This window comes from Indicator indicator, chromosome 5, assembly GCF_027791375.1.
Source record: "Indicator indicator isolate 239-I01 chromosome 5, UM_Iind_1.1, whole genome shotgun sequence".
NCBI lineage: Eukaryota > Metazoa > Chordata > Aves > Piciformes > Indicatoridae > Indicator > Indicator indicator.
In genome coordinates, this window is record NC_072014.1 from 16,695,183 (window position 1) to 16,721,298 (window position 26,116).

The 26,116-nt window shown below is 36.1% G+C and overlaps 1 protein-coding gene across 1 annotated transcript in view; it reads left to right on the plus strand.

The window, feature by feature from the left end:
- Window positions 1-319: 319 nt before the first annotated feature.
- The window catches only part of PDE1A (phosphodiesterase 1A), a 143,085-nt gene continuing 117,288 nt past the window's right edge, over window positions 320-26,116 (plus strand). The window contains exon 1 of the mRNA XM_054381487.1: window positions 320-423. Coding sequence (XP_054237462.1) covers window positions 320-423 — 104 coding nt within the window. The remainder of the gene's footprint in view (window positions 424-26,116) is intronic.

Here is a 26,116-nt window from a genome sequence, read left to right on the forward strand (position 1 = left end):
GCAGAAAAAGTGCATGAGAAAGGAGCTTGAGCAGTCAGTAGCATAGTAGCAGGCTCACCCGAATGGATTAGACTCATAAAGTCAGAGAATCTGTGTGTACTTGCTCTGTGCTTCAGTGGGGGGGAAGAGTGGATTTGTCTATCAAAGTGAATAGCATTCAGGCAGGATCGTCCCTCAGCTGTTGTAATTCTGATGTGTTTTGCTATGACAGCAGCTACTGTCTAACATGCGTGGATCTTCTAACATTTATAGTGGACTAAAGAATACTTTTACTTGCCGCTGAGCCTGACTGTAACTGTATCGCTGTAGGACAATAACGATGGGGGCTCGAGTGACAGAAACACCTCGGGAACTGGAAAGTGCCTCTATAAAGTATCAAATTGGAGGACATGCAGAGAAAATGTGGCAACGACTCAAAGGAATGTGAGTAGCTTCTCTCCTTGGCTTTTGTTCTATTCCTTGATTGTGGAAAGATCGTTTTCATCTGTTTGTTAAAATGACTAATTAGCAAACGGGACAGTTACCTCTAAGCTGTGATTAGTGTTTGCTCCCCTAACACAGTGCATTGCTCCCATATATAATGGTGCTTAATATCAGATTGTAAAAGGTTCAATCACCTCATTTAAAAGATGTGTATATGACTAGTGAGAGTTGATAACTATCCAGACTGAAATGCAGGTAAGTCCTTTCATGTTAACACTTCCATAGCTCTGATAATGATTTTGTAAATGTTATCTTCAGAACCAGCATTGCTGGTGCTGTTTCATCATTCCTGTCAGTATATAATGGTAAGTATATTATTGCAATTCCGTAGGAGGTATTAAAAATTTGCCTTTTTACGGAGCTGGTAAGAAGTCTATATTAAAAGGTGCTTAGCAATTGGGAGCATGCTTTCTCTATTTGTTTGCTATTTATTTTGGTGCTCAATAATGCTAAAAAATGATTGAAAGTCTATTTGAAGGGGCCACTAAACACCTGCTGTGTCTAATTCAGTCCTTTCAAATGCAAATGATTAGTAAATAAACCTGTCAAAGAGAAGCTCCATCAAACTAGTGTGTCCTAAACCCCTTAAACTTCAACACCTCTTCAGTATTTTTCTAGCTTTTGCTTTGAAAGTCGATGTCAGGATGTTACAAATAAACACATTATATTTGTTGCTTTGTAAGCAAGGAAATGGCACTGTTATCTTTGCTGGAAAGGTATTCCATAGATAATTGTTGTCAAAGAGAAATGGGTTACAGGACTAAAAGGTTTAGATGCATTGGCTGTGGCACTGTCTGTTTCCTCTATGCACTGGTTAGAGGTTCAATGGAGCTGTGGGAAAGGACGTTTACATCATCTGCTTTCTTTCAATAGAAAGTTGGTTTGCTTATCTGGAAAGTCACTTTCCATTTGTGGCCAGGGATTTATCCGAACTGCTCTGTGATATGCTTTTGAATATTTGTTCTGAATCCTATCATCACTCTGTTTAAGATCATTCACTTGGGAGCTGTTTAGCCCCTAGAAGCCTCAAAGTGTACATAGCAGAGCAAATATTTTGATAATTTCCTGATGCCACACATCTTGCCTCTGAGTTTCCGCTACTAGTGATCTCCATCAGTTTGTGCAGACGTCCATTTGTGTTGGGTCTAAGCTGCTGCTTTTTTTTGTTCTGTAAGTTCTCTGTTACCGCTAGGCTCTTGGATTGAAACATTTCCTTTCAGCTGCCTCTGGAATGGTTCCATTAAACAAACTAATGTAAATAATTAAACATTAGTGACACTCAGTACATCAGCTCCAGGAAATAAGGTTCGTGCCTCTTCAGGAGTAGTTAAAATAATAGTTGATTTTGTGGTGTATCGAAATCAAATGCAGCTTAAGTGCTAGAACACTGCGCATCTTTTTGAGGGTTGGTGCCAGCCATTGTGATTGTTGTGGAACAGGATAAGAAAGTGCTAAAAGACCTGAATTTAAAAGAAACAGGTTATATTAATAGATATGCACTCAGCTGGCTGCTTTTCAGACTTCCTGATAATTTAATTTTATCTATTAACTAGTCAATTGTAAATCACCATCTAGTCAATATTATGAACATCATATGGGAAATTTCAGAGTTGAATTTTTCAGAGCAGCTCTGAAATTTGTGGTATAAGTATCAGTCATTAAAGTGTTCATTTTACTGATGCATAGGTATTGGAGTGGAAGTATGTATGCAGTAGAGGAGAGGGACTGGTAAGTGGAATTCCACTGATCATCTGACTTGGGAAGAATTCTTTCATAAATTGTCACTCAGGAGAGTTCTTTTATCTTAAAGAAGGGAACTGGTAGTGAAACTGAATGTATGAAGCCAAATTACTAAGTTTTTAAACACATGTGATTTCAACACAACGTTACTGGATTTTGGCAGTGGAGAATGCTGATTATCTTTTTTGCAAGAAAGTCATTATTTTTGAAGGAACATTGGATTTCATTTAGGTAACTGTCTGGATAGTATGTGAAAGCTAGAGTGGGTCCTTCCTTTAAATGAGCTTTTGTTTTCTGTTAGCGTTTCAGCTTTTTGCATAATATACATTTAATTATGGATTTGGCTGCAGGATCTCATATACTTTTAACCTTATATATTTTTGGGGTGCTTTTATTGTTTCTAATATAATTTTTATATTATTTTTTTCTTCTCTTTTTTTTTTTTTTTTGTAAATACAGACTCTTCTACAAGGTAGTTGAATAAGCTTAAGGATAGATGAAATCCCTTATTCAAATACCCAATGAGAAAATTTGGATATTGTAGAATTTTGAATGAAGGCCTTTCCGTGGATTTTCTTATCTATATGCTTGCAGACATCTTGCTAACATAATGCTCTCCCAAAGTTGACCAGGACAGCAGTGATAAAGGTTTGGATAAAATTAAAACCATAACTAAGATTTATCAGGTCTATGTGGCTCTACAACCAAGCTCTGCCTTCTGCATTGCAAATAAAAATTCAGCTCTATTTTCTTTACATTGCGATTGCAGTAGTGCTGCAAAAAATGAGATTAGCTGGCAGCATCGGTGCTGGGTTTTTTTTATGCCTAAGTATATGAAACACAAACTCCCTGCAACGGCACTTCTTTGTGAACATGAGTTGTGTACATTTCTGTCTTGACTGGAGCTTCTGGTCTTTGTACTAAGACATTTTCAGTATGCAGGCTGCAGGCTTCTAATGTTTTTTACTTCAGGGGAAAAAGCAAAAATAAATCACAAGTGACAGCTAAATAGCTCATGTAATAGTGTGGCTTTTATAATTCTTTGTTATGTAGAAGAGTAAAAACAAAAGCCATTTAAGCCATTTCTGGAATTCCAGCTGTCTGACTGAAGGGCAGTGCTGTACACCTTTCACTTCAGAAGACATCTTGTCACAGCCTAGCAAAAGGATTTTTCTCAGACCATTTAATGCCACTGTTTGAACTTTTCCCTTAGCCTTTCATTCTCTATCAGATGGAATATTAATTTAAACAGTAACTAAATTTCCAACTTTCTGGTGTGAATGGGACCAGAGAGTTTGCTGCCTTGACAGTTTATCTTTGAATTATGGTAGAGCATGGTAGTGGGTTCTGAAAAGGAATCAGCCTCTTTAAAGAGCTTTAATTTGTAATCCAGACAACCAGATTTAAAGCAGAGCTCTGTATGATTACTAGCCTTACAATATGTTATATTGTCCTTAATCTGCAGGTAGACTTTGTGTTCTTTGTTATTTTGTGAAGTGGTGTGCTGGCTGTTTATGGTATGTTTTCTCTCTACCACTTCACTCACAGAACAGTCAGACCCTCCCCACCTTATTTTGCAAGTAGACATCTTCTTTACAAATAACTTCTTGTATCCTTACCACTATTAATTAGGGGTAAGTTTAGTTTCTGAGCACTGAATTAATTATTGAGAACATAACTTGCTCTCACATATATAGATATTTGATGGAATTGTCTCTAAGAGGCCAGAAAATCTCTGAAAGGAAAAAGTTAACATCCAAGGTCCTAAGAGTTGGGAGGATTCATGCTATTCACGTGTTATTAGAATAGACTACTTTATGTAATTGTTACTGATTTTAAAAGAGAATATATTAGTTGTTATCACTGTCCTAAAACTAATTTGCGTTAACTTGGGTGGGAAAAGGGATTTGAGGAAAAGCATAAGCTTCTTTCCTTACCTTCTTCTCTTTCTTTCCTTCCATGTCCAACATAATAGACCCAAATTTCTGCAGAAAGGAGACTCTAAACTGTTTTAGACACTAAAAAGGATTGACTTGTAGACTAAGTTTGTTAATCCTACAATGCTGCAGTGAAAAATGCCTATCATTGCATGCATATGTGACTTTTAGAGGCAAAAAGTGGTCTTGGTCACTGATTTGAAGAAACTTATCTGAATTATCAGAAGACGGAATGCTTTTAAAGGCATGAAATAAAATCCAGATTAGTTAGGTCTAAAAGGGGCCAGAATGGGTAACTTCTGTCAGGGTAGCTCATCCAGTCATTCTTTCACCAGATTCATGAATACTGGTGGAAGAGCTACAGAATAGTTTCCAAAACTCTACGCAACAAAGAGGTCTTCCCCCACCCCACCCCCTCTAAATTCCTTTTTCACATTTTATTTGATATTGCATTTGGTGTTTATTTATTGTCCTTTTTTGTGTGCTCAATTTAGCTGAGTTATGGAAGTTCAGTAAGGGTTAACTGAAGTGATCATCAGAACTTAATGTTTTGTGAGATAAAGGTTTATAAATTTGCGAGTGCTGAACAATCAGAGAAGACCTAGAATTACAGGTGGGTAGCTATGATAAAAAATGGCAAGACAGAAATTGTCACTTACTGCTAGCCACATTAAGAATAGTAATGGAGATCAGATATATGGTTCAAGTAGGTTTTTATTTGTAATGCCTATTTTTACTTTTTCTGAACATGAAAACTTTTCTTTAAACAAATATCTTAAGCTCTTAAAACTAATCCAAACTGCAGTGATTTCTAGAGGGAAGTTAAGTAAAATTAAAGCTGCTATTTGTGAAATGTGGTTTCAGAAATGTTCTGAACAGAAAACTGAAGAAATTATATACTGATTTACCTATTGATTGGTATGTATCCCATTAGTGCTGTAATTACAGTAAGACTTCTATTATAAATAGTGAATGACTTATTTTGATTTAGAAATAGAACTATTTCTGTGTCTGAGTTAGAAAAGGTAAACACTTTATAATTATATCTTTGTAACCTAAAAATATGTATATAATTAAATTTATAAAATGATACATGCTAGCATTTTCAGTAACTACTTAGCATTAACAATTTAAAAATCTTTTTTTATCTGATCATATTAGAATAATGATATTATTTTGCATCTAGAAAGGTATTTCTATTATTATCATGTATAGGAGGCACAGAAGTAATTTTCTGGTTCATACTAAGGTTTTACTGCAGTTTCTGGCACATATCAGTGCTTTCAATGGACAAGAGTAAATGCTAATCCTCCAATTTACTGTGGGTAGGTGAATTACTGTTCTTATGGAAAGCCTTACTAGAAATTATTGCAAATTGAAGGAGTGGTGCACAAACCATAATTTGCCTGTGATATCATTAAGAACTGTAGCAGGATGTCTTTACAGGTCTCACAGTCCCTAAATAATACAATATCATATTGAAATTCCCCATTCCTAGATCTTAAAATGTATATGCACTTACACCCCTCATGTATGTTTCCAATTAAAATTCAGTATTCTAAGAACACTGCAAAACAAATTAGAGATGATATTTTATGATGCTGACTGCTAAGCTGCAATTAAATAGTCTCAAATTTCTGTTATCTGTAGGTGTTTTTAGCTTAGACTTCTGAATCTACTCATGCTACTTAAAACATTTCTAAGATCTCCTAAAAGGTGCTTTCTGTGACTATTTAATTTACAAATGTTCAATTCAGATGTCTGTCTAGAAGGATATTGCATATAATCCACTAGACAAATAATTACTTTCCTCCTATTTTGAACTCCTGCCAGCTACTTGTGCAGAGCCCCTTGTTTGCCCTACAGACCAGCCAATTATTGCAAACATTTCTTTCAAAAACTTCATTCTCCAATTTAGCTGGGACACATTGAAGCCTGTTACAAAATGATTAGCAGTTTCTTAGAGCTATTGGTCAAAAACTCAGAATGCATTCTGCCCTCCCGCACGTAACTCCCAATTTCTACTCCACCTCCATGACAGAATGAAGTCAAAATAGGATAGGCAAGAAAAAAAAAAAGTACTTTTTGTCTTGGTAATTATATGGAGTTAGAAAAATGCAAATGCCTAAATACTGAAATTACATAGTTACCAGTGGAAATTATAATAAAAATAGACATTGACTTTGTACATTTGAAAGGGAAATATAACCTCAGGTTTATCAAAATTGTGCCTGACAGAAGTTTTCCTGTAAGATGTCAAAATAATCATTTAGGAGTGAACTAAGAATTTAGTACTGTTCTATTTTGTTTGCCATTCCATCTGGTTTGCTCCTGATATTATCTCTGGAGGAGAGCTAGAACAAAACAATTGTGGTTATTTCTGCAGCCATTTACTGGAGACTATTAGAAAACTAAGACTACAAAAAATTTTAGGTCTATTGTATGATAGCAAGTCCTCCAATGATGCTGTATTGTTGTATCCAACAGACAGATTATCTTCTTGTCAAAAAAAAAAAAAAACAAATAAAACATCCAAAGTCCCGCAAAAGGAAGTAAAATCAACCAGCTTGAGGACAAAACGGGATACTGTTGACACACAAAGTGCAGAATACTTTACTCGTTCTCTGATGACAGCAGATGTTTGGGAACTTTTTTGATTTTCCTTTACTCCCTTCCCACACAATTTCATAGAATGGTTTCATGAAGTACTTGAGTTCACCAACAAAATTAATAGAACTTTTAAAAGAAGGTCTTATGTACAGGAGCTACAGAGGTGATCAGAACTTAATATAAATTCAATCCTTGAATTTTACTAAGGAGATAGAAAAAAGGTGAGTAATTGTGACTAAAAGAAGAGAAAAATTAGTATTCTGCTGTGCTTAAGGGAAGCAGAACAGTAATTGAGTACCATCAGTCACAATATTACAGCTGAAAATGAAGTGACTCAGTTTTCATGGTCCATAAAGCTTTACTATTAGTCAGGCAATGTTATAGACTGAAAAATCCAGCCTTCTCCCCAGCCTCTCTTTTTTTGTAGAAAACAATGTGTAGAATTACTTGCAAAACCATTCAGTATCTTAAAGCCTGCAGCTGGCTGCAGAGTTTTCTGTGGCTCATACCATAGACACATATTCTCTGGATACATTTATGCAAGGAGCAGTGTTCTTAAAGGAGTATGTGACTTAATCCTAGCAGTTTGGGTGATTCTAACAGCCAGCATATGTAACTTGATAAACGTACATCAAATACTGTTAACATGACTTCTTCTGTTTATTCCTTGGGATTCTACCAGAAAAGTGTTCTTCTGTGGGCTGGCTCCCCTTTGTCAGCCGTATGGGCCCTAAAAGAAGACCTTTTTCAGCAGCCATCATGGATTATGTTGTCTCCCATCATTTATTCCTGCCTCCCAACTCCAAGCTATCTTCCTTAGCTGTTCTAGTATGACTGGTTTAGATGCCATGCAGTGTTTCCTTCTGTGTTAAAAGCAACCAATAAGAACTTTTTTTCACCTTACTGTAAATATAAACTTCAGTTTCTAGGTTGGATTCCTTCTGTGTTTCCATACTTGATTGCATCCTTACAATGGAGGAAGCTGTCTAAGGGTGGGAATATCTGAAATTAAAGGACCCAGTCCTGCTTGAACAGCTCTACAACAAAACAATCATTTTCTTAAATTGATCTTGTTTTAAGTCCTTAATTCTGTGATACTGTAAATCCTACTCTAGGATACTTAGTACCAGATCAAGACATGACAGGAAGTGTTGATCTAATATGAACTTGTCCTGAGGGTTCAATGTTTTTCAAGCCTTTTTTGAAAGGCTAATGTTGAGCTAGCAGATTTTATGAAGATCAAGTACTGCCCTCGTCAGTCCAGCCTTATGATCCACCAGATAACATCTGTGCCCCTGTAGCCAGCAGAAAGCTGGCCTGAAAGAAGGCCAGTGTAAACATGTGTTGTGTACTTTGGCTAATTCAAGACAATTCTTATCACATATTTGCACCTCAAGTGAATCAGTTAAACGCTACTAGGTAATCTATAACTAGCAGTTACAGAACTGTAATCTAACCCCCCCATAAACCTATTGTTTGCCTTTGCCACCACTGGCAATATTTCAGCTGTCTGCATAATGAAAAAAAAAAAAAAGGTGAAAAGTACTATATGAAAATTTTGATTCTTCTTGACCTGAATTCCATGTGAATGAGTACTCAAGAGATGTTGTTACATAGCAGCAATGCAACCTGCTAAGCGTAATTCAGATAATATTTGTTGCAGTGTTTTTTAACAGGGAGAGATCTAAAGGAAGATGTTTGTCTATGCAAGTGCTTACACTCCATTATCTGTGGGTTGACACTGGCTGCAGTTTGTTTGACCCAACCCTTCTCCAGACTTTTGGCGCCCCAGGAAAACAAGTAGCCTCCATAAATATTATGCAGACATTTAATTGTTGTGAATTTCTCTGATAAATAGTGTTTGGAGGCAGTTACACATGAATGCTTTGCTGTTAGTATAACTTACGCTAGAAAGACACCAAGGAACAGGCTACTGGATTGTATTTGCTTGTCTCTTTTGTTCCTCTATAATACAGAACTCTTTTTTTTTTTTTCTTGTCTGTGAAAATTGAAATGGAATACTACTCTTGTTTTGTTGTTGTTTTTTTTTTCTCCTGTGTTGTCTGCAGAGTTTATTGGAGATTCATCATCTAACATTGAAAATACCTGCAGTTATATGTTTTGTATTTTTGTTTACTGTTAGTTTTGAAGAATGGTTTTGGGCTTGTTTTTTGTTTTTAGTACTTTTGACACCACTTAGTCATACTCTTTTCCCATTTTATTAAAGGCTTGATGAAGGTTTGATTTTTTTTTTTTCCTCTAAACTTAAGATTTTTATTAATATAGCTGAATTTCCTAATCTCAAATACATTCAGTTAATTGACACAACTGTTTCAATTGTCAAGAGATGCCAAACACATCAGGCTTATCTGCAGCTGCAAATGATTGTCCCTTTTGACAGACCCTTTTTATCCTGTGTGTTATTTTCTAATGCACAGGCAACTGCATTGCAAAAAGCATTACATCATTGGCATTAATTTTCTTTGTGGTGGGTTGGAGTGCAGAATTCTTGCTCTGAAGAAAATTAAACACATTAAAAAGCCTTGGAAAAGCCACCAAAATTAAATAATTGGAAAAAGGAGTATTCTGAAATGTGTTTTAAAAAATTTGAATCAACATCTCTTCCTGACTTTTTCTACTTCCAAAGCTATAAACTCAGGTAGCAGTAAACTGGTTATTTGAAAACCAGTGGTTCTAGTCCCTGTGGTGCCAAAGATGACTTGGGAGCACAGCCCTGATCAGCCAGTGGAATAGTCACCTATAGTAAGGAAACATCTGAGATAGATACAATTTTATGGGCAAAGTAAGTGGTGCACAAAATCTGAAAAATTCCTTTGGAGAAAAGGTTCAGTTAGAAAATTATTGATCAACTCTGACTGAATTCTTTTCAACTTAACTAGAAGAACCTTGGAAGAAGAAAGAAACATCAAATTAATTCACTTGTGGCTATTTTATGTGTGTGTACTTGCAGGTCTTTAAATGTATTTTACATACAAATACATTTGTTGTTTGGGTTTTTTGCTGTAAAGCTTTGCTTGGTTACAAGCCCAAATTAATAATGAGAAGAAATTTATGTCTCAGGCTCTCCGTGTATTTGATGCTTTAAACTATATTGTGCTAGAAAGTGTTGAGTGCTTCCTTCCCATTCCCACCATGAAGAGTCCTCAAAACTGTGTAACTGTTTTGAGCTGTTGAGTGAAGGAGTACACTTATCTCTGAAAGGAAAACTGTGGTTGATAGGTGATAGGAGGTATTGCTTAGGGTGTTGAGAATATCTGTAAAAGGAGTGCAAAAAAATAATACTCTTCAAATTTTCTCTCTGCAAGATACTTTCTGGTTTATGTAAATTTTCTCAGAAGTATTATGTTCTTATTTTAAAATGCTGTAGATACTACGGCTTATTTGGCCTTTTCCTTTCTAAGCAGATTGATTTAATAGTGCTTCTTCTCCTAAAATATTAAAAGATGTTTGTCAAAAATGTCAAAATGAAAAATGTTAATAACATACACATGTAAAAGGTTCAGTGATAACTGCAACGATGCTCTGCCTTCAAGAGAGGAATATTTCTGTCTATTTTTAGTTGTTCTCTTCAGTAGTTTGGTTAGCCATTGCCCACCTTGCATGAGCTACACATTTCCCTCTCCCCTTGATTACTAGAGTATCCCCATTGTTCAGAAATGGCTTGAAAGTGTTAACATATTTTGGTTCAACACACTTCTGAACCTATGCGATTAATGTATTTCCTGCCTTTGTAATATAAAAAACTGTGATGTACACTTAGTAGCTTTCTCAAGGGGGTTATATTAAATGATCTTTTTGGTAAGAAATGTAAGATTGGTAATACATTTCTGTCCTGTGAAACAGAAATTGAATTTGCAAGAATGCCAAACAAATCATTAACACTTGCAGTCTAGGTCTTATGATTCCTAATTCTGGCTTAACATATCAAACCTTGTCCTTCACTGGTAATGTCTTGTTTTACTATTTAGTATTCCAAGACCATGCATATATAGCCCTGTCGAAGATCAGTATGGTTCATATGCTGTATGAAACTGAACAGTAGTTAAGAGAAAAAATAGTTTACCTATGTAGCAAATAGGAACAAAAAGGCTTAAAAGTGAATGTAATAGCTGCAAGCCTGTTTTACAGCTGGATGTGAGGTAAACACAGGATATGAGTGTCTCAGAATATTATGAGTGTTTCTAGCTCAATCCAAACTTTGTGAGTTGCTCCTATCACTGAACAGTGATTGTTACAGCCTGAGCATAAAGTTGGTACATTGAATACAAACGTTGTGTTCAAACACTTAGAGTATATTAGAAGACTAAATTGTGATAGATTTAGTACAACTACCACAATGAATGTCCTGATGTTTAAAATAAGCACAGTGCTAGCATTCTTACAGAAAACCTTTGCTTTGGCTTAGTCCTCTAATTGTATTTCTGCTTTTTCATTAGAATCTTGCATCTATTAATATCACATGCCAGCATTGCTATAGTCGAATTAAGTTCAATGCTAACAAACATGCTGTAAGATGATAATATTATGATCTTCTGGAAAACATTGGTAGCTCATTTGGGCATAAGCCATACTGAACCATCTCTGTCACCTATTTCTGCCTTGACTTAACTTTTGCCAGATTCATTCTGGATTGCATGAGAGTCAACCTTCTCATATTTAGTCTTCTAGCACCATGCTGATCTTTGCTTTATGACAAAGGGCTGAATCCAGAATTCCATTGTGTGTGGTTTAAAAATATCCTAGTCTTCACATTTAAGACAAAAGCAAAATGTAAAGACTAGATAATGAATTGATGAAAGTATATAGTTTTTGACACATATAGTATATGTCAAAAGTATAAAAAAGTATAGTTTTTATTTAGGACGTTTTAGTTTGAAAGTTCAGAATATTTTTATCACCAGTTCAATGCTAAAAGCATCTAGTTGGTTTGGAGAGGATTTGGAAGTTGCAGAGTTTTTGAATAATGTTACTATTTAGGGAAACATGGTTGTTAACAGAACTTGATTTTTAAATACTTTTCAACCTTTGTCTTTATATATTAAATGTAATCTCAAATACATGCTTAGTTTGGATGACCAAGTGAACAGAATGAAACAATATACTTTAGACATCAGCTTTACTAGAGGAAGATTTCAAGGGAAAGGATCTTCAGGAAAAGGTAGAATTCATAAACATTTTAGAGAAGAACTGTATTCTTTTTGTTACAGTAATGAAAAACATTACAGCTTTACATATGGTGACTGCATTGAAGTAGACTCAGAAAGATACTATGTAAAGCTCTGTAATGACAATGTAAAGTGACAACAGATGTGATTTCTCACACTAAAATACATTCTTATCATTTGACAGTGATTAACATTATGATTATCCCTTTGGCATGGAACTCAAGTTTTTCTACATTTGTACAAGCTATATTAAATCTGTCTTCAACTGGCACCCATGCCTTACTGAGGCTGGCAGACTACCACATGCATGGGACTAGTTCCATCTTCATACATGGGCATGAGTGCAAAAATCTCCATATGATGCTTCACTTCTGAAAATGTAGTTGATAATTTTCACAAAAGGGCTGCTGCATAATTCAGTTGTGTATCTCAGCAAAAAGTACTTCATGGCCCAGTGATGGGTTTTGCTTGCTCAGTCATTTGCTTTTCTCCAGTCCAATCAGATCAAATATCTAAAGGCAGTCAGTTCTTGTCTGTGCTGGGACTCTGTGGCTCAATCTGAAAGATCTGAAAACCTAGCTTTGAGAGAATGCAGTTCAGAGATGTAAGAAAACGTCAGGATCCCACATTCCGTTCACTCTTTCAGGTAAAATGTGGTGTTGGGCTACAGGCATTTTTTTTTTTTTTTCTGAAGTGGATAGTGTGAAAAAGATTTTTCCATTTCTGAATGAGGCAAAGAAGGTAACGTAATAGCTTTTGTGGCATAATTAACATAACACAGTTGAGGTCATGCTCATAGAGCACAGACCATAGAAGTTCAGCCTGTGATTTCTTCATCAAGGCCATAATTTAATAAAATTAGCCTGGTTCTGGTCTCAGTTACACCAATGTAATTGGAGGCTATTGAATTACAGCACAGTAAATAAGACTTCAAAACAGATTTCCTTTATTGTGACAGAAGAGCAAGAAGAGCACAGTATTTCAGGGATGTAGTGGAATTTGGCTAAGGTTTGTTGGTCACTCCTTTTTATGAACACTGGGCTATGTCAAGTATAATTTTTCAAAGTTAGTTACTGGATATGATTCTTCTTTTCTTAATCACCAAGTGACAAAGTCACCTGACAGGACAAGAATGATTCCCTGAAGCATTTCCCTCCCCCAGTCTTTTTCTTCCCCCCTTCCCTTCTCCCAAATGAAAGAAACATGTTTACCTCTTGTCTATCACTTGGCTGCAGCTATTGTAGTAATACAAACAGATTGCAGCAAATTTTCTATTTATTGCTATAATTTTGGATTTTTGCCACTCTTGCTAATGAGTTATGTTTTTGCAGATAGACAAGCTAAAGATGGGGTCCTCAGCTCACATGCGCTTGATTTATCCCTGTTTGTCGTTAAATTTATTTTTAACAATAAAATCAATAGATTGTAATTTGTATTATGATCATCCTGAATAGATATCACCATGTTTAATGCAACTGTGAAGCTTTGGCTGTGCAGATGAAAGGGGTTAGATATTGAAAGAAAAACCAGTTGCACAGCACATTCTAAAATTTTATTTTAGCAGTTTTACTATAGTAATTTGGGAAATGGGAACAGGGAGAAAGGGATAGATGGGAAGGGACAGTTTGTTCTAATGCCTGCTTAATCTAATGCTCCCACTTAAACGAAATAATTGCATCGCATTCCTTTCTAATATAGCAGGCAGCTAGCATGATATGCACAGTATTGAGCATTATTTAGTATAAATAGTTGAAGGCTTTCGCTATTAACTCTGCAGTGCTAAAACTGTATAACAAATAAAAGTTTAAGTTTTGTTTTTTTCCTGCTGAGTTGCCTCAGAGGAAAGTGTCAGAAGCACAAAAGCCTTTGTTGCTTTGCTTCATGATTAAATCCAGCCTTCCTCATTGAAAGAACTCTTTTAGTTTCCTTTATTACCCTATTACAAAATGTCTTTTCCCATCACAAATATTTCAGTTTCCCCATGCTTCTCATCCTAATTAACACTGAAAGCCATTCCTAATATTGTGAGTCTAGAAACTACCATTCCTTCATGTGCAAAGCATTAAGCTCAGTATTTACACATTAAGGAGATGTTTCACTCAGTAAACCATCTCTGTACAAAAAATAGGCTACTAATGAGCAAATACAGGCTACCGTTTTTAATTTCATTATCTACAAAGCACCAATGCCCACACATGTGATTGCAACTGCCCAGATTGCCTTATCTCTGTAAATGAGTAATGAAAATGATCAAAGATATTATCCAAGCAGCAGTATATTACCAATTATAGTGATAGTGATGTGATTATACAGTTCTAACACTTCTATTCAGGTACTAGTCTTACAGTGGAAGATATTTTGTTTGTTTGTTTGTGGTTGGGTTTTTTTTTTGTTTGTTTGTTTCGGCTCACATGAAATCTTTCCTAACAGATTCAGAAAGCACGAAAAGGTTACATTTGTATTGTTTGAAAAATTATTAACACTGCAAGTTACCCCACTTAGCAGTATCAGCTTTAGTTTACAGCTTTGAATACAGTGGCACATGCCAGTTTCTTCTGTTTTACTTCTCACCCTCTTTTTGAAAGAAGAGTTACCTTTAATTCAGATTGTTTGTAGGAATAGATCATTTTTAAGGGCCTGTTTTTTGACATGATTAAAAGGGTAATGAATGTGGTATAGACTAGGAATTAACTGTCAAATACAGGGTGCAAATATAGATTCACTCCTGAAACTGGTGTATCAAGAAATATCCTTAAATTGTATTGAGAAGATTTTACTTCAGTGAAGCTGACAAACACTGAGAAATGGTACCCCAGTGCCATTCACAGCAGTACCAGTGCTGAAGCACTGTTGTAACAAAACCACAAGATTGCCTTCCTCCCCTAGTGCAATTGGAACAATAGAAAACACTGAATCAAAGATCAGTGTTTTACATTTCCTTGGCACCATACTAATATAATCAAGAATGAACTTGCTCAAGAATTTTTTCCAGAGAAATAGGACAACAAGACATTCTGGTACCACTCCCAGAGTATGACTCACAAAAAGAAAGCAGCAGCGAAAAAGATGTTTTTTCCCTTTTACAAAAGCACTCACTTCCTTTCAAGGTTATGCACTCTTTTTTTTGTTTGTTTCTAAATATGTTATTTGATTCTCTCCTTATTAATGTTTGGGAAAAAAAGTCTTAAAGGTAGATGACAGCAATATTTATGGAATGAGTTGTCATCCCTCTCCATGTTTGCTCTCCATGCATGCTGCATTCCTTCTGTGTTTAGTCACTTTGGTACAATATGGAGCCTTGACATGACTGCAAGTTCTCTAGACTTCTTACTAAATAGGCTTGTTCTAGCAAAACAGACCAAATTGTATGAATAAACTCTATTAATTCATTATCATTAAGAAGTACTGTGACAGGCAAGACTTCTGTTGATAGTTAAGGTACTTCTCACTCAAGCTAAACCCAAAGGCTTCCCAGTCAGCTTCTTAAACAATATACCCAAATAATAGGCTCTGAGTGCCTTTCACTTAAAACCACCTGTTCACATTTTTGACTTACAGAATGATTAGGTTGCAAAGTCCTAAACTCACATGTACTTGCAGCTGGTTGGTATAAATTAGGTCACTGTTCCACATTCTTACTGATGTTGTGTTTCCTGTTTGCTGTGGTTCGTTTATGACTGTGTTGCTTATACCATCTACATGAGTGGCAATCAACTTCTCAAACATTTCAAGCAGTTCTTTGAGCTCAAAAACTTTAAGGTATCTGGCACAATTAAGCATATACTTCTTCTAAGACCAAGAGAGTGAACTGATACCTGACCTAGAATAAAGACTCAATTTTAGTTTCAATTCAGATGAACGACTGGTGGTGCTGAGGGACTTTTTCAGCAGAAAAATCTGGTAAGTAAGCCCAATACATTACAGACAAAAAAATATGGGGCTTTGGGAAGTGTATACTTTTTGGGTAGATGACTCATTGTTATTTGTTTGCAAGAACAAAAGTATTAGCAAGATATTTCAAAAGAATAGTTAAGACCAAAATCAAAGAAAAAAAAAAACAGCAAAGGGAAAAAAAATATATATTAACAGAAATTTTCAGGGTTTACTATTATGCCTAATATTTTGCTCTAGATAAGAAGGAAAGGAAGATAAGAAAGAAAGCATTGCATATATTCATGTTACCACTATGAGACATATCTCTGTGACTACTGTTGGTTCTGGATGTATCTAATTATGTTTACAGAGCTATTAGTTGGAGCTAATGTGTAGTTTGGGCTATAGCTGAGGGCTGCACTCTATATAATTGCAGTATCTGCATTGTCAGGGTTAACTGCTTTGTTGGGCTTTGATTTTACAGAGTCTTACAGCTCTTTTCTTGTTTTGCTTTTTCTTGGGGTGTGTGTGGTGTTTTCATCTCAACAACTAGCCAACTAAATCACTTGACTAGAAGGTTGTACGGAATTTTCCTCAGTTCTACTCTTGCTTGCCCCTTCAGTTTTTGATTGTTCAGTTTCCCCTTATATATGCCTGTATGAGTGTTCATTTCTCTGGGCTGACTTCTGAGGCCATTGAAATACAGAGTCACTGGTAAAACTGATTATAAGCTAAAATTCCCATCCCATAATAAACGTTGAATTCTGTAGGCTTCTTACCAGATTGTAAACTATTTCACGGTTGGGACATCCATGAATGTTTTACTTCTGTGATGTTTTATGCAAGCAGCTTATCTAGGAACAGAGAGGCCCAGATAAACAATTATTGATTTGTTTGGCTGATTTATTGTGAAGAATCTATGGATGATTTATTGTGTGGAATCTACTGAAGCCCACCTTGCAAAGATGTGGTATCTCGTTAAAACAAATGATACACAGGAAGAACAAATTCTGAAACCTCTCCTCACTCTCTTCCCCCAAATCTGCAAACTAAAGATTCTGGAGAGTGGCCAGACTTGGAAAGTAGCTCTACATAGGTTTCAAAAGAATGTATTTTAGTTTGATTTATCCTAGTGGATATATGTGGGTGCACCACAACCTTCCACCCTCTGTGTACTCATGTAGACTTACATCTCATTACTGTCTAGCTGTTAATTGTATGTGTCTGTGAACAATGATGGCTTCAAGTACTAAGCTGTCAATATGACTTTCTCAGATGAACATCTGAGTAGGCGTAAATGTCATGATAAGCATGCTGCCTTCATGTATCACAAAGTTGTTATCTCATTTTTGCTGATTCTTATGTAACTATGCTTTTGGCTGATAAAATATAATAAATACTTCTTTATTTTCATGTATTCAGCTCTCTTATTTTATTAAGAAAGGAAATTGGTACTTCAGACAAAAATTGGAAACTGAAGAGGCATCAAAAGTAGGGCAAAACAGTCTCCACATTTAGGATATGTAATGTTAAAGGTTTTCTTGAGGGAAAAAAAATGCAAGATCATTAAGTTCTTGTACACATTATATCCTTCTAAGCACTTATTATTTACAATTTTGCAACTAAAAAGATTTTAAAGGTTTCTGGGCACTGTTGTCTTCATTAAGTCCCAGGCTGCTGGCACAACTGCTTGGCTGCACTGTTAGTGGTGCTTCTTTCCGGAAGGCAAAGTCTGACAGACATGATGAAAAGCAGAATATTGAAGATCATAAACCCCCCCAAATTTAAATGCAACAAGGATTTAGACAATTCATATGTGAACTTATAGGCTACCAATATGTCATTTTATGACATATTTGCTGCTATTCCAAACAGACTTCTATTTTGAGAAGCTCTTTATTGTATTTTTGTGCCTTTTTGTGTCAGGGGCAGGAGTAAATGCTTAAACTTTCTTATCTCTTGTCAAATCAGGGCATAGAAAAATCAAACAGTGCTACCTGTTACCTTTAAGCCTTCTGGAGATCTTTTTTTTTTTGGAGGCTCTTGGAGAACAGAAGTGTGAGCATTTTCAAATGTTTGCCAGGAGTCTCAGTGATCATGTAATCCTCTGTGCTTAAAGGCTTTGAGAAAAAGTCTGAAGAGGACAGTATTTCTTATTTCTTTTTCCTCTTCAAAAGATACTGCTGGTTCTACTTGGCTGTTCATGCCATAATTGAACAAACCAGAAAATGCTCCTTCATTTTGATTTAACTATTCTAAACAAAAGTTTCTAAACATTGTTTTCTCAGTGAAGAGCATAGCTGTGTGAAGGACATAAGAAACTATGTTCACGAGTGACCAACTTTTGTCTTTTAATTTATTTTAATTAAATCTCAGGTAAAGTGGAAAAACAAAGGCTGGACTTTGAGGCAGTAATTAGGGTGTTTAAGTGCCCACTATTTACATTTGTTGGAGATTAAGCAGACAACTTTTGATAGTCTTGAGTCATTCTATGGTGTTGATAAATTCCACCATTGGAAGAGTCTGGTCAGATAATGGACTTAGCACTAATTCTTAAATTGAAGTATCAATGTATCACTACAAACTCAAGTCTGTCATCTTAGCCATTTTCCTTACATATACTTCTATGTATAACTAGGTTTCAGCAGCTCTTTCATCATATGCCATGTCTTAAAACTCCTCTTAGTTCTTATTTGGCATTTTTTGATAAACCTTTATCTATGTTCCCTCCCCATACTGATGTGGAAAGCTAAATATTTTGGCAGTTTAAATAGAGCTCAGACCACATCTCTAGAAATTCTTGGACCTCTTTTGTTGTTGGCTTTTTTCTTTTCTTTTTCTTTTCTTTGAACAGTTGCTCTCTTACATTTTCCTGTGTGTCTGTTTAACCCTTGTGTCTAGAGAAGATGTGCTGCAGCCAAATTTTTAGTTTTAAAATAAGACCAGCAAGAGAGTATGAAATGATTCATCACTTCCTGGCAAGCGTAATTACCAATGCAATCACCATTCATTATCTATCTGTAGCCTTTAAAGATGTGCTAAATAATTGCTGTCAGTTCAAAAGTTATCATTTCAACTGAATCCACTGAAAAAGACAGGTGTGTACTTTAAACAGGAAACAGCACTGATTTCCAGGACTCTTAGAGCTGCCTTCCATAGAATGACCTGCAAGAAATGTGTGACATCTGTGTAAAAACGGTACATGCTGAGGATAGGGTAGCAGATCTACAAAAAGAAGGTATTTAATCCTGTTTAGCTATTGTGTTTCCCAGTGTTGGAAGCTGACTGCTGAAATGTGAAGTCAGTTCCACCTCTTAGCTGGATATTTGCTCACTGTCTAAATGTGGACGTTAATTAAATTTGATGTTCAGTTTGTGGTTTTGCTTATCCTGTTGTAGCTTCTCTCCTGTAGATGCACCCTAGCAATTATCTGTAAGCAAACAAAGAATCTTATTTCAAGAAGGTATAGTTTTAATTTCTTTGTATTTTGAACCTTATAAAAATCACATAAAGCACAGCTGATAATTCCAGTGAGTGAACTACTGCAGAATGTGGATTCATACTCACCAGTCATTGCTGAAAGTTTAAAGCAAAATTCAGACTTGGTAACACATTGGTATATTGATTTCTCAGGTGTTACACTGTGAGAACTGGAATCCCCCTCCCACACTGACAATAACCAGGCTAGCTCAGTCTGGAAGAAAATGAAGCTGTATTTACAGGCAAAACTACAATCTATGATGAGATGCAATGAACATGTACAAATATACACTATTCACAACATTTACAAATATGTACAATCAACAAAAAAACCAACCCCACAACAAAGCCCCCTAGCCCCCCTTGAGGGGCTGTGATTCTTTCCCAAGGGACCTCCCCCCTCTCTTTTTCCACAGAGAAAGCAAAGAGGGAAGAAAGCCAAGAAGCCGAGAGGCCTGTTAGACTTAGCTTGTCAAGGTCAGTATGCGGGTGTATGTTATCTTCAGCCAGAAGAGAGGAGGTGCAGGCAGACAGACAGAGAGAAAGCGGACAGCGAGACTGCCCGACCTTGTTTTGAGTAGTGAGTTTTGAGTAAACATTTCTATCTCTCCAATGGAAGTGTTTAGAATAACCATTATTTTGCTTTCTTACACCCAAAAGTGATTTATTTACATTCTTTCGCTTTTCTGCTCAAACTTTGTGAAGAAAAATTAAAGACACAGTCTTTAAAACCATCACATCAGGTAACTCATGTTGTGACATCTTTGGGGTAGCAATCTGCTCATTTTTTCTGTTTGTATAGCAGTGATATCTTTATTCACCACTGGGGAATTTTGAATATTGTCACAGCAAAGCTATATTTTAAATACATTATTTAAAAAAAATTCATGTGTTGTAAGATTTTTAAAGTTATGAAGGTCTTCTATGTTAGTGAAAAATCTTTACCTAACAAAAAAATGCTATTAGTTAATATTTCAGCTTTTAATTTTGTAGGTCACCTGAGCTCTGTTCATACTCAGAGAGATTAGGCACAAAGAGCTGCCTTTACTTCTCTGATCCTGTGGCATTCAGCTCTAACTGAAGGTCCCTTCTTTGGCCTTATATTGTTGTACATTAGAATCAAAGCCTTTGCAAAACATTTCGCATCCTGGAATACTACTAAAAATTGAGGAATCAAAGGGTGTGCAACAAAAGAAGTTTTAAGAGTGGCAGGAGGGGAGATTACTTCGATGGAATTAGTAAGGGAGGGAAAAGACCTAAAACTCCCCAGAAGTGCTGGGTGTAGGAATGATCCCAACCCACATTATCCTCTCAATTCCTTAAGTCACTATGCCCAGCTGCTGATTAATTATGGTAAGACAAAACAGCATTTCAAAGTAAGTTTTGTCTTTAGAATGAGTGAGTATATTATCTTTCTAAGAGGACCATGTCATTTCAGTACTTTTACATCAGGAAAGTAAATGAATATTTGTGCATTGTGATATTAAATTTAGAATCTTATATAGATTTGCCTTTTTCAACTTCATAGTATCAGAAAGTGCTAGAGGTTGAGGTAGATTTAATTTCATTCTCTATTAGAGTACTTAGAAGCTGGGAAAAGTGCTGAACACCTTCTGTGTCTCTACATGTTTTTTAGCATCCAGAATAGTTATGTCTTTGACCTCCAGGCAACCTGCATTAGACTGAGTTGTGAAATTTCAGTACTCTTCCTCCTTACTCCTTCCAAAGTCAAAGATTTTAGAGAAGAGTCCTTTAAGGATCTGAAAAAGGATAACTCTTTTTTTTTTGTTGTTGTTGTTTTTTTGTTTCCCCCTTTACCTAAGGAGTTATTGACAGATGCTGTTCTTGCATTATAATGTTTAACTTGAAAGACTGTATTGTGTAGGCTAGTAGGTTTGCTAATCTCCAGACTCAGCTAAAGATCTTTTTTTTAGTTTAAAACCAAGATGATGATTATGCAACAAATTACACGTAACCCTGTGATTTAGTGAGTCAGCCTGGCCAAGTGTAGTGCTGTTCTACAAAATTCTTCAGTTTTTCTGACTGTGATTTCAAGGTTTATTTCCATTACTGACTGAGCAAAACTCTGTCATAGATGGGAGTTGTCAGCAAGCTGGCAGAACATAAGTTTTCTTTTCCTGGCACAGATCACATTAAGAAATTTATCAGAGAATATTATGCAGACTCAAAATCCGTCAAAACTATGAATGATGGTGTGACATAAACCACCTGCATTGCTCATGATGTTCTTGCACCAAAGTACCATCAGGAAATTGCTGCAGTATTCCAAATAGTAAGTGTGGTTTTGGAACAAATCAGAAGCTTTGAGAACAAGTTGATATTTTCCTTTTGTTACCTTAAAGCAATTTCTTAAAGCTTATAACAGAGGATATACTGAATTTTTGGCAAATGCTAGTAAGAAATAGTGAGTTACATATCCATAAACTGACAAGATCTGTATGAGACTAGGGCACTTGACACATAAAACAGATGAAAGGGATATTGTTAGATATGCCCACTTAGGAAAACTGTTTAAAATGAAACTACTGCTACAAAGCCACTGAAATGAACATTTTCTTGATACAAGAGAAGAAACAAAGGTAAAATGAATGTCTAGTTCTTATAAATAATTTTAGTCCATGAAAACTGAAGCACCTTTTAAAGGGAAGAAATTTCATGAGCTCCCAGTGTTGAAATGTAGGGAGTCTGAGTTGACAGTGACTTGTCCAGTATCAACGGGCTAAGGAAGAGCTTGGGGCTCTTAGGTTTCAGCTCAGAGTCTTATCTGTCAGTTCATACTGTTTACATTTGTACCAGAAGGAAAAATGGCCAGGTTATTTTTACCATGAATCTGTTCTGAATGCCACTCCACTTAACAAATGACATTCTGTGAAGTCATCACCTTGCATCATCAAGATGGCATAAGCATAGAAGGGTTTGTGCAATATCAGCAATCACAACCTAAATCTCTGTAAATTAGAATTGAATCTGTTTCCCATGCACTTTGTCATAATTTGAGATTAATCTAAGAAAAACTGTGAGGATAATGACCTTAACACTCACATGCATGTAGTTTCCAAAGTGGTTTTCTAGAGTGGGTGAAACTGTTCTTTTTTTTTAAATCCAGTTTGTATTTATTCCTTGTCAGCATCACTTTATCTGGAGTTTGAGGAAGGGTCACAGCTTACAACAATTACCCATAGAAGAATATTTTCCTGCAAATTTGAAGGTGTGCTTTTGATACTTGTAGGCTGAAAGAGTGTGAGTGGGGTCTGTTTACTCTGTGGTGGCTTTGCCTTTTAGACTTAGTATTTCCTCTTCCATTGTCACTCTGAATGAATACAGTGACTTGCTTCACTACCTCTTTTGTTCTATGGTTACAAGAGAAACATTTCCATATAATTGCATTTAGGACTTGTAGAAACTTTTAAAGAATCATATACTTGTTGGAAACTATACTTGGCAAAGGGTTATCAGAAGTCTGGTGTCTAGAATAGAAAGGTATATGCACTGATTCTGAAGTGCTGTAACACAGGGACCCTTTTATTCTATAGTTTATTCTATGTATTAACTTACGTCAAGAGCTGCAAATTCAGTGACAGCAAAATTAGAATTCAAAATTACACTTGTGATCTAAAAATGCAGCACAATTGCCAGTCTTTTACCACATTTAGGTGACAGTAATCAGCTGTGCAAACACAGGGTATGAAAAAATACCTACAATGCAATACCACAGAAAAGGGTCTGGGAGGTAATAACAAACTTGAACAAAAGTCAACAGTATCCTGCTGTTACAAAACAGGTAAAATATGGTGCTGGGAGATATAATCTCTGCTAGCACTTGTGAACACTGTCACAGTGATAGCTTCTGCAGTTCATACCTCTCTTTTAAACTCTGGCTATCTTCTTGGCTTACTTTGTTTCTGTTGGTTGCAAAATACTACTTAGGTATCTGATTTTGAGCTCCATGTGCCCATTACAGTGCAATAACTGAGAGATTTTGTAAATTTTTTTAATGTTCACAATGTCAATCCGAAGTGCAAAGTGTAATTTTTTTTTTTTTTTTTTGCAAATCTAACTGGCCGAGAGCAAATACAGTCTTTCAGTAATATGATTCTGAGATACTTGTTCCAGATTACCATCATAATTTGTTTGGTCTTGGCTTTGTTTTCAGAAATTCCAGAAATTTAGATTCCATGTTTGTGTTCATGAATGATTAGTTCTCCCACTTTCCAAGAATATGCATTTACAGTACTAAATGGAATGCAGTTTTATTCAGCATCTGCAATACAATTTCATAGTTAGTCTCCTTGCTCGATCTAACAAAAATACTGAAATGTGAAGTGCACCAGAACCAGTTATTCTAAGAATGAAAGCTACTGTCTGGCTTATTTTCTCACTGCTGGAAGCCATTGCTGGAAGAGGCCAGTGGAGCACTATTTAAATCTGCAATTCTTACTTCTATTTCCAAAAGGCTTTAGCTCTCTGGGAGCTTGTAATTGCACCCTTCTTGTAGTCATGTTTCTTGCTTTTGATACCTTAAGCTTCTTGGAAGCCTAATTCATCATTATTCCATATCATTATACCCCCATTATCCCCCCTGGCTTTGTAACATGAACTTAGGCACAGTGCAATCCCTGTTTGAACTCCTTCCAGACCTCTCCCCAAAGATATGGCTCCCCAAACCAGTGATCCAAATCACAAAACTAGTGATTTACATCGGAATATGGAAGACAGACAGTATCAGAAATAGAAAACAACTTGGGTTTGTGTAGAACTATTCCTCGCATTTCACAGATTCACAAATTGCATCATGTTGGAAGAGATGCTCAAAAGTCATCTTGTCCAATCCTCCTGCAGTGAGCAGGGGCACATTCAACTAGATCAGGCAGCCCAGGGACGCCAGGGCCTCATCAAGTCTGATCTTGAATGCCTCCAGAGATGGGGTCTCAACCACATCCCCAGGCAGCCTGTTCTAGTATTTTATAACTGATTGTAAAGAACTTCCTCCTCATGTTCAAACTAAATCTACCCAGCTCCAATTTAAAACCACTGTCCCTCATCCTATCACTACAAACCCTTCTAAACACTCCTTCCCTAGTCTTCCTGTAGGTCCCTTTCAGATACTAAAATGTAGCTCTAAGGTCCCCCTGGAGCCTTCTCTTCTCTTCTGTCCTCACAGAAGAGGTGCTCCAGCCCTCTGATCATCCATTTTCATGGCTGTCCTTTTGTTTCTTTTCTAAAAATGATTATGTCAAAACTGCCAGAGCAGACTTGACTTGAGTAGCCTGTAACGTTTTCCTTTGGCTGTTTTTTTAATGAGATTTTTTTAATTAATCATGATTTTTGAGATGATCGTTGTAACATTGTTAAAAGGATTATTTCCTAAGTGTTCAAGAGTATAAAGGAATAATTCATACAGCAAATCTGGATAAAGTGTAATTAAATAGCATTGCATTGATCCAAGTGAGAAAATTCTTATTAGTAACTGACAGTTTACTGACAGAAGTCATGTGGCCAGAGATGCTTGCTTTTATAGAATCAGGGTGAAAACCAGGTTCATAAATGTCTGAAATGCTCTGTAAGAAAAGCTGTTAAATGAACAATTGTATTTTAGCACCTGTCATGTACTCATTAATTGTAACATGCTCATTTCATTTTACATGCTATTTAAATGCTCACCATCATTAAATACTCTCTTGATTATTTGTATGTGTAGGGTGAAGTCATTCACTGCACCAAATCAGAATCATTCTGTGTTGTTGAATTTAAAAACTTTACCATATTGTAGTGACCTTGCAATAAATCTTGTGGCTTACTTCCAATAAAAGTGAAGAATAGAAGCACCTGTCTCAAACTGAACACAAGACTTCAACACAAGAAAAGGATGCGAACTCTCTCTGCATAGTTTGCAATGGGGCACAGGGCATTGGCAGAGAAGTGTTGCTACTAAAATGTTGATTTGATCCATGCCTAGTTATTTCATTATGAGGCTTGGAGAAGATACCATGCTAAGTGCCCTGCTCAGGTTTGTTAGGTAGTACTAGAAGCCATTCTCTTTAACATTCCTGTTTCTGAGCTATACTGTGCTGCTAACAGAAGAGATGTTTGGTGTCTTCATAGCTCATATTGTTCTTATATAAAAGGATGTAATTCTCACTTGAAAAATGGCAGTGAGCCTCACTAATATTTCTGGAAGCACATGTGGTAGGTATTACCCAAGTTCAGGAATCTTGTGGAAGAAAAAGGTTAAAATTCAGTGGAGAATGTGTTTTCCCATAGGTTTACCTCAAGATCCACTAAAACTTGTTTCTTTAAAGGAATAGAAATAGTTCCTTCCAAAGACTCTCCCAGATTATATTTTTTTTTTTTTGTTTTCCATTGCAGCTGTCCTGATTAGGTAGGACCTATCTGAACTGGATAGGTCTTTTTGTTGGGATTCTGGTTTACTTCATACACAATATTTAATGAATATTGCTTTATCTGTTCTTTGAGGACCACACTGAGACAGTGAGTTAGTCATGCAGTGAATGCTATTGACATCAGTGGGACTGATGCTATAACAACTTCTCTCTGATGTGAATGAAAGTCTCTCTGTTTTTCAAAATGCCGAAGTGGAAATACTGAGTTAATATATCTTTTTCTCTGCAGATTAATTGTAATAAATTGTAATTCGTTACTGTTAAAACTCCATGCACTATTACAGGCTTGAGAAGGTGTCTGGGAAGCTGACCTATGGTAAAAGACCTGGAGGTGCTGATCATCAGCTGCCTGAATATGAGCCAGCAATGTACCCAGATAGTAAAG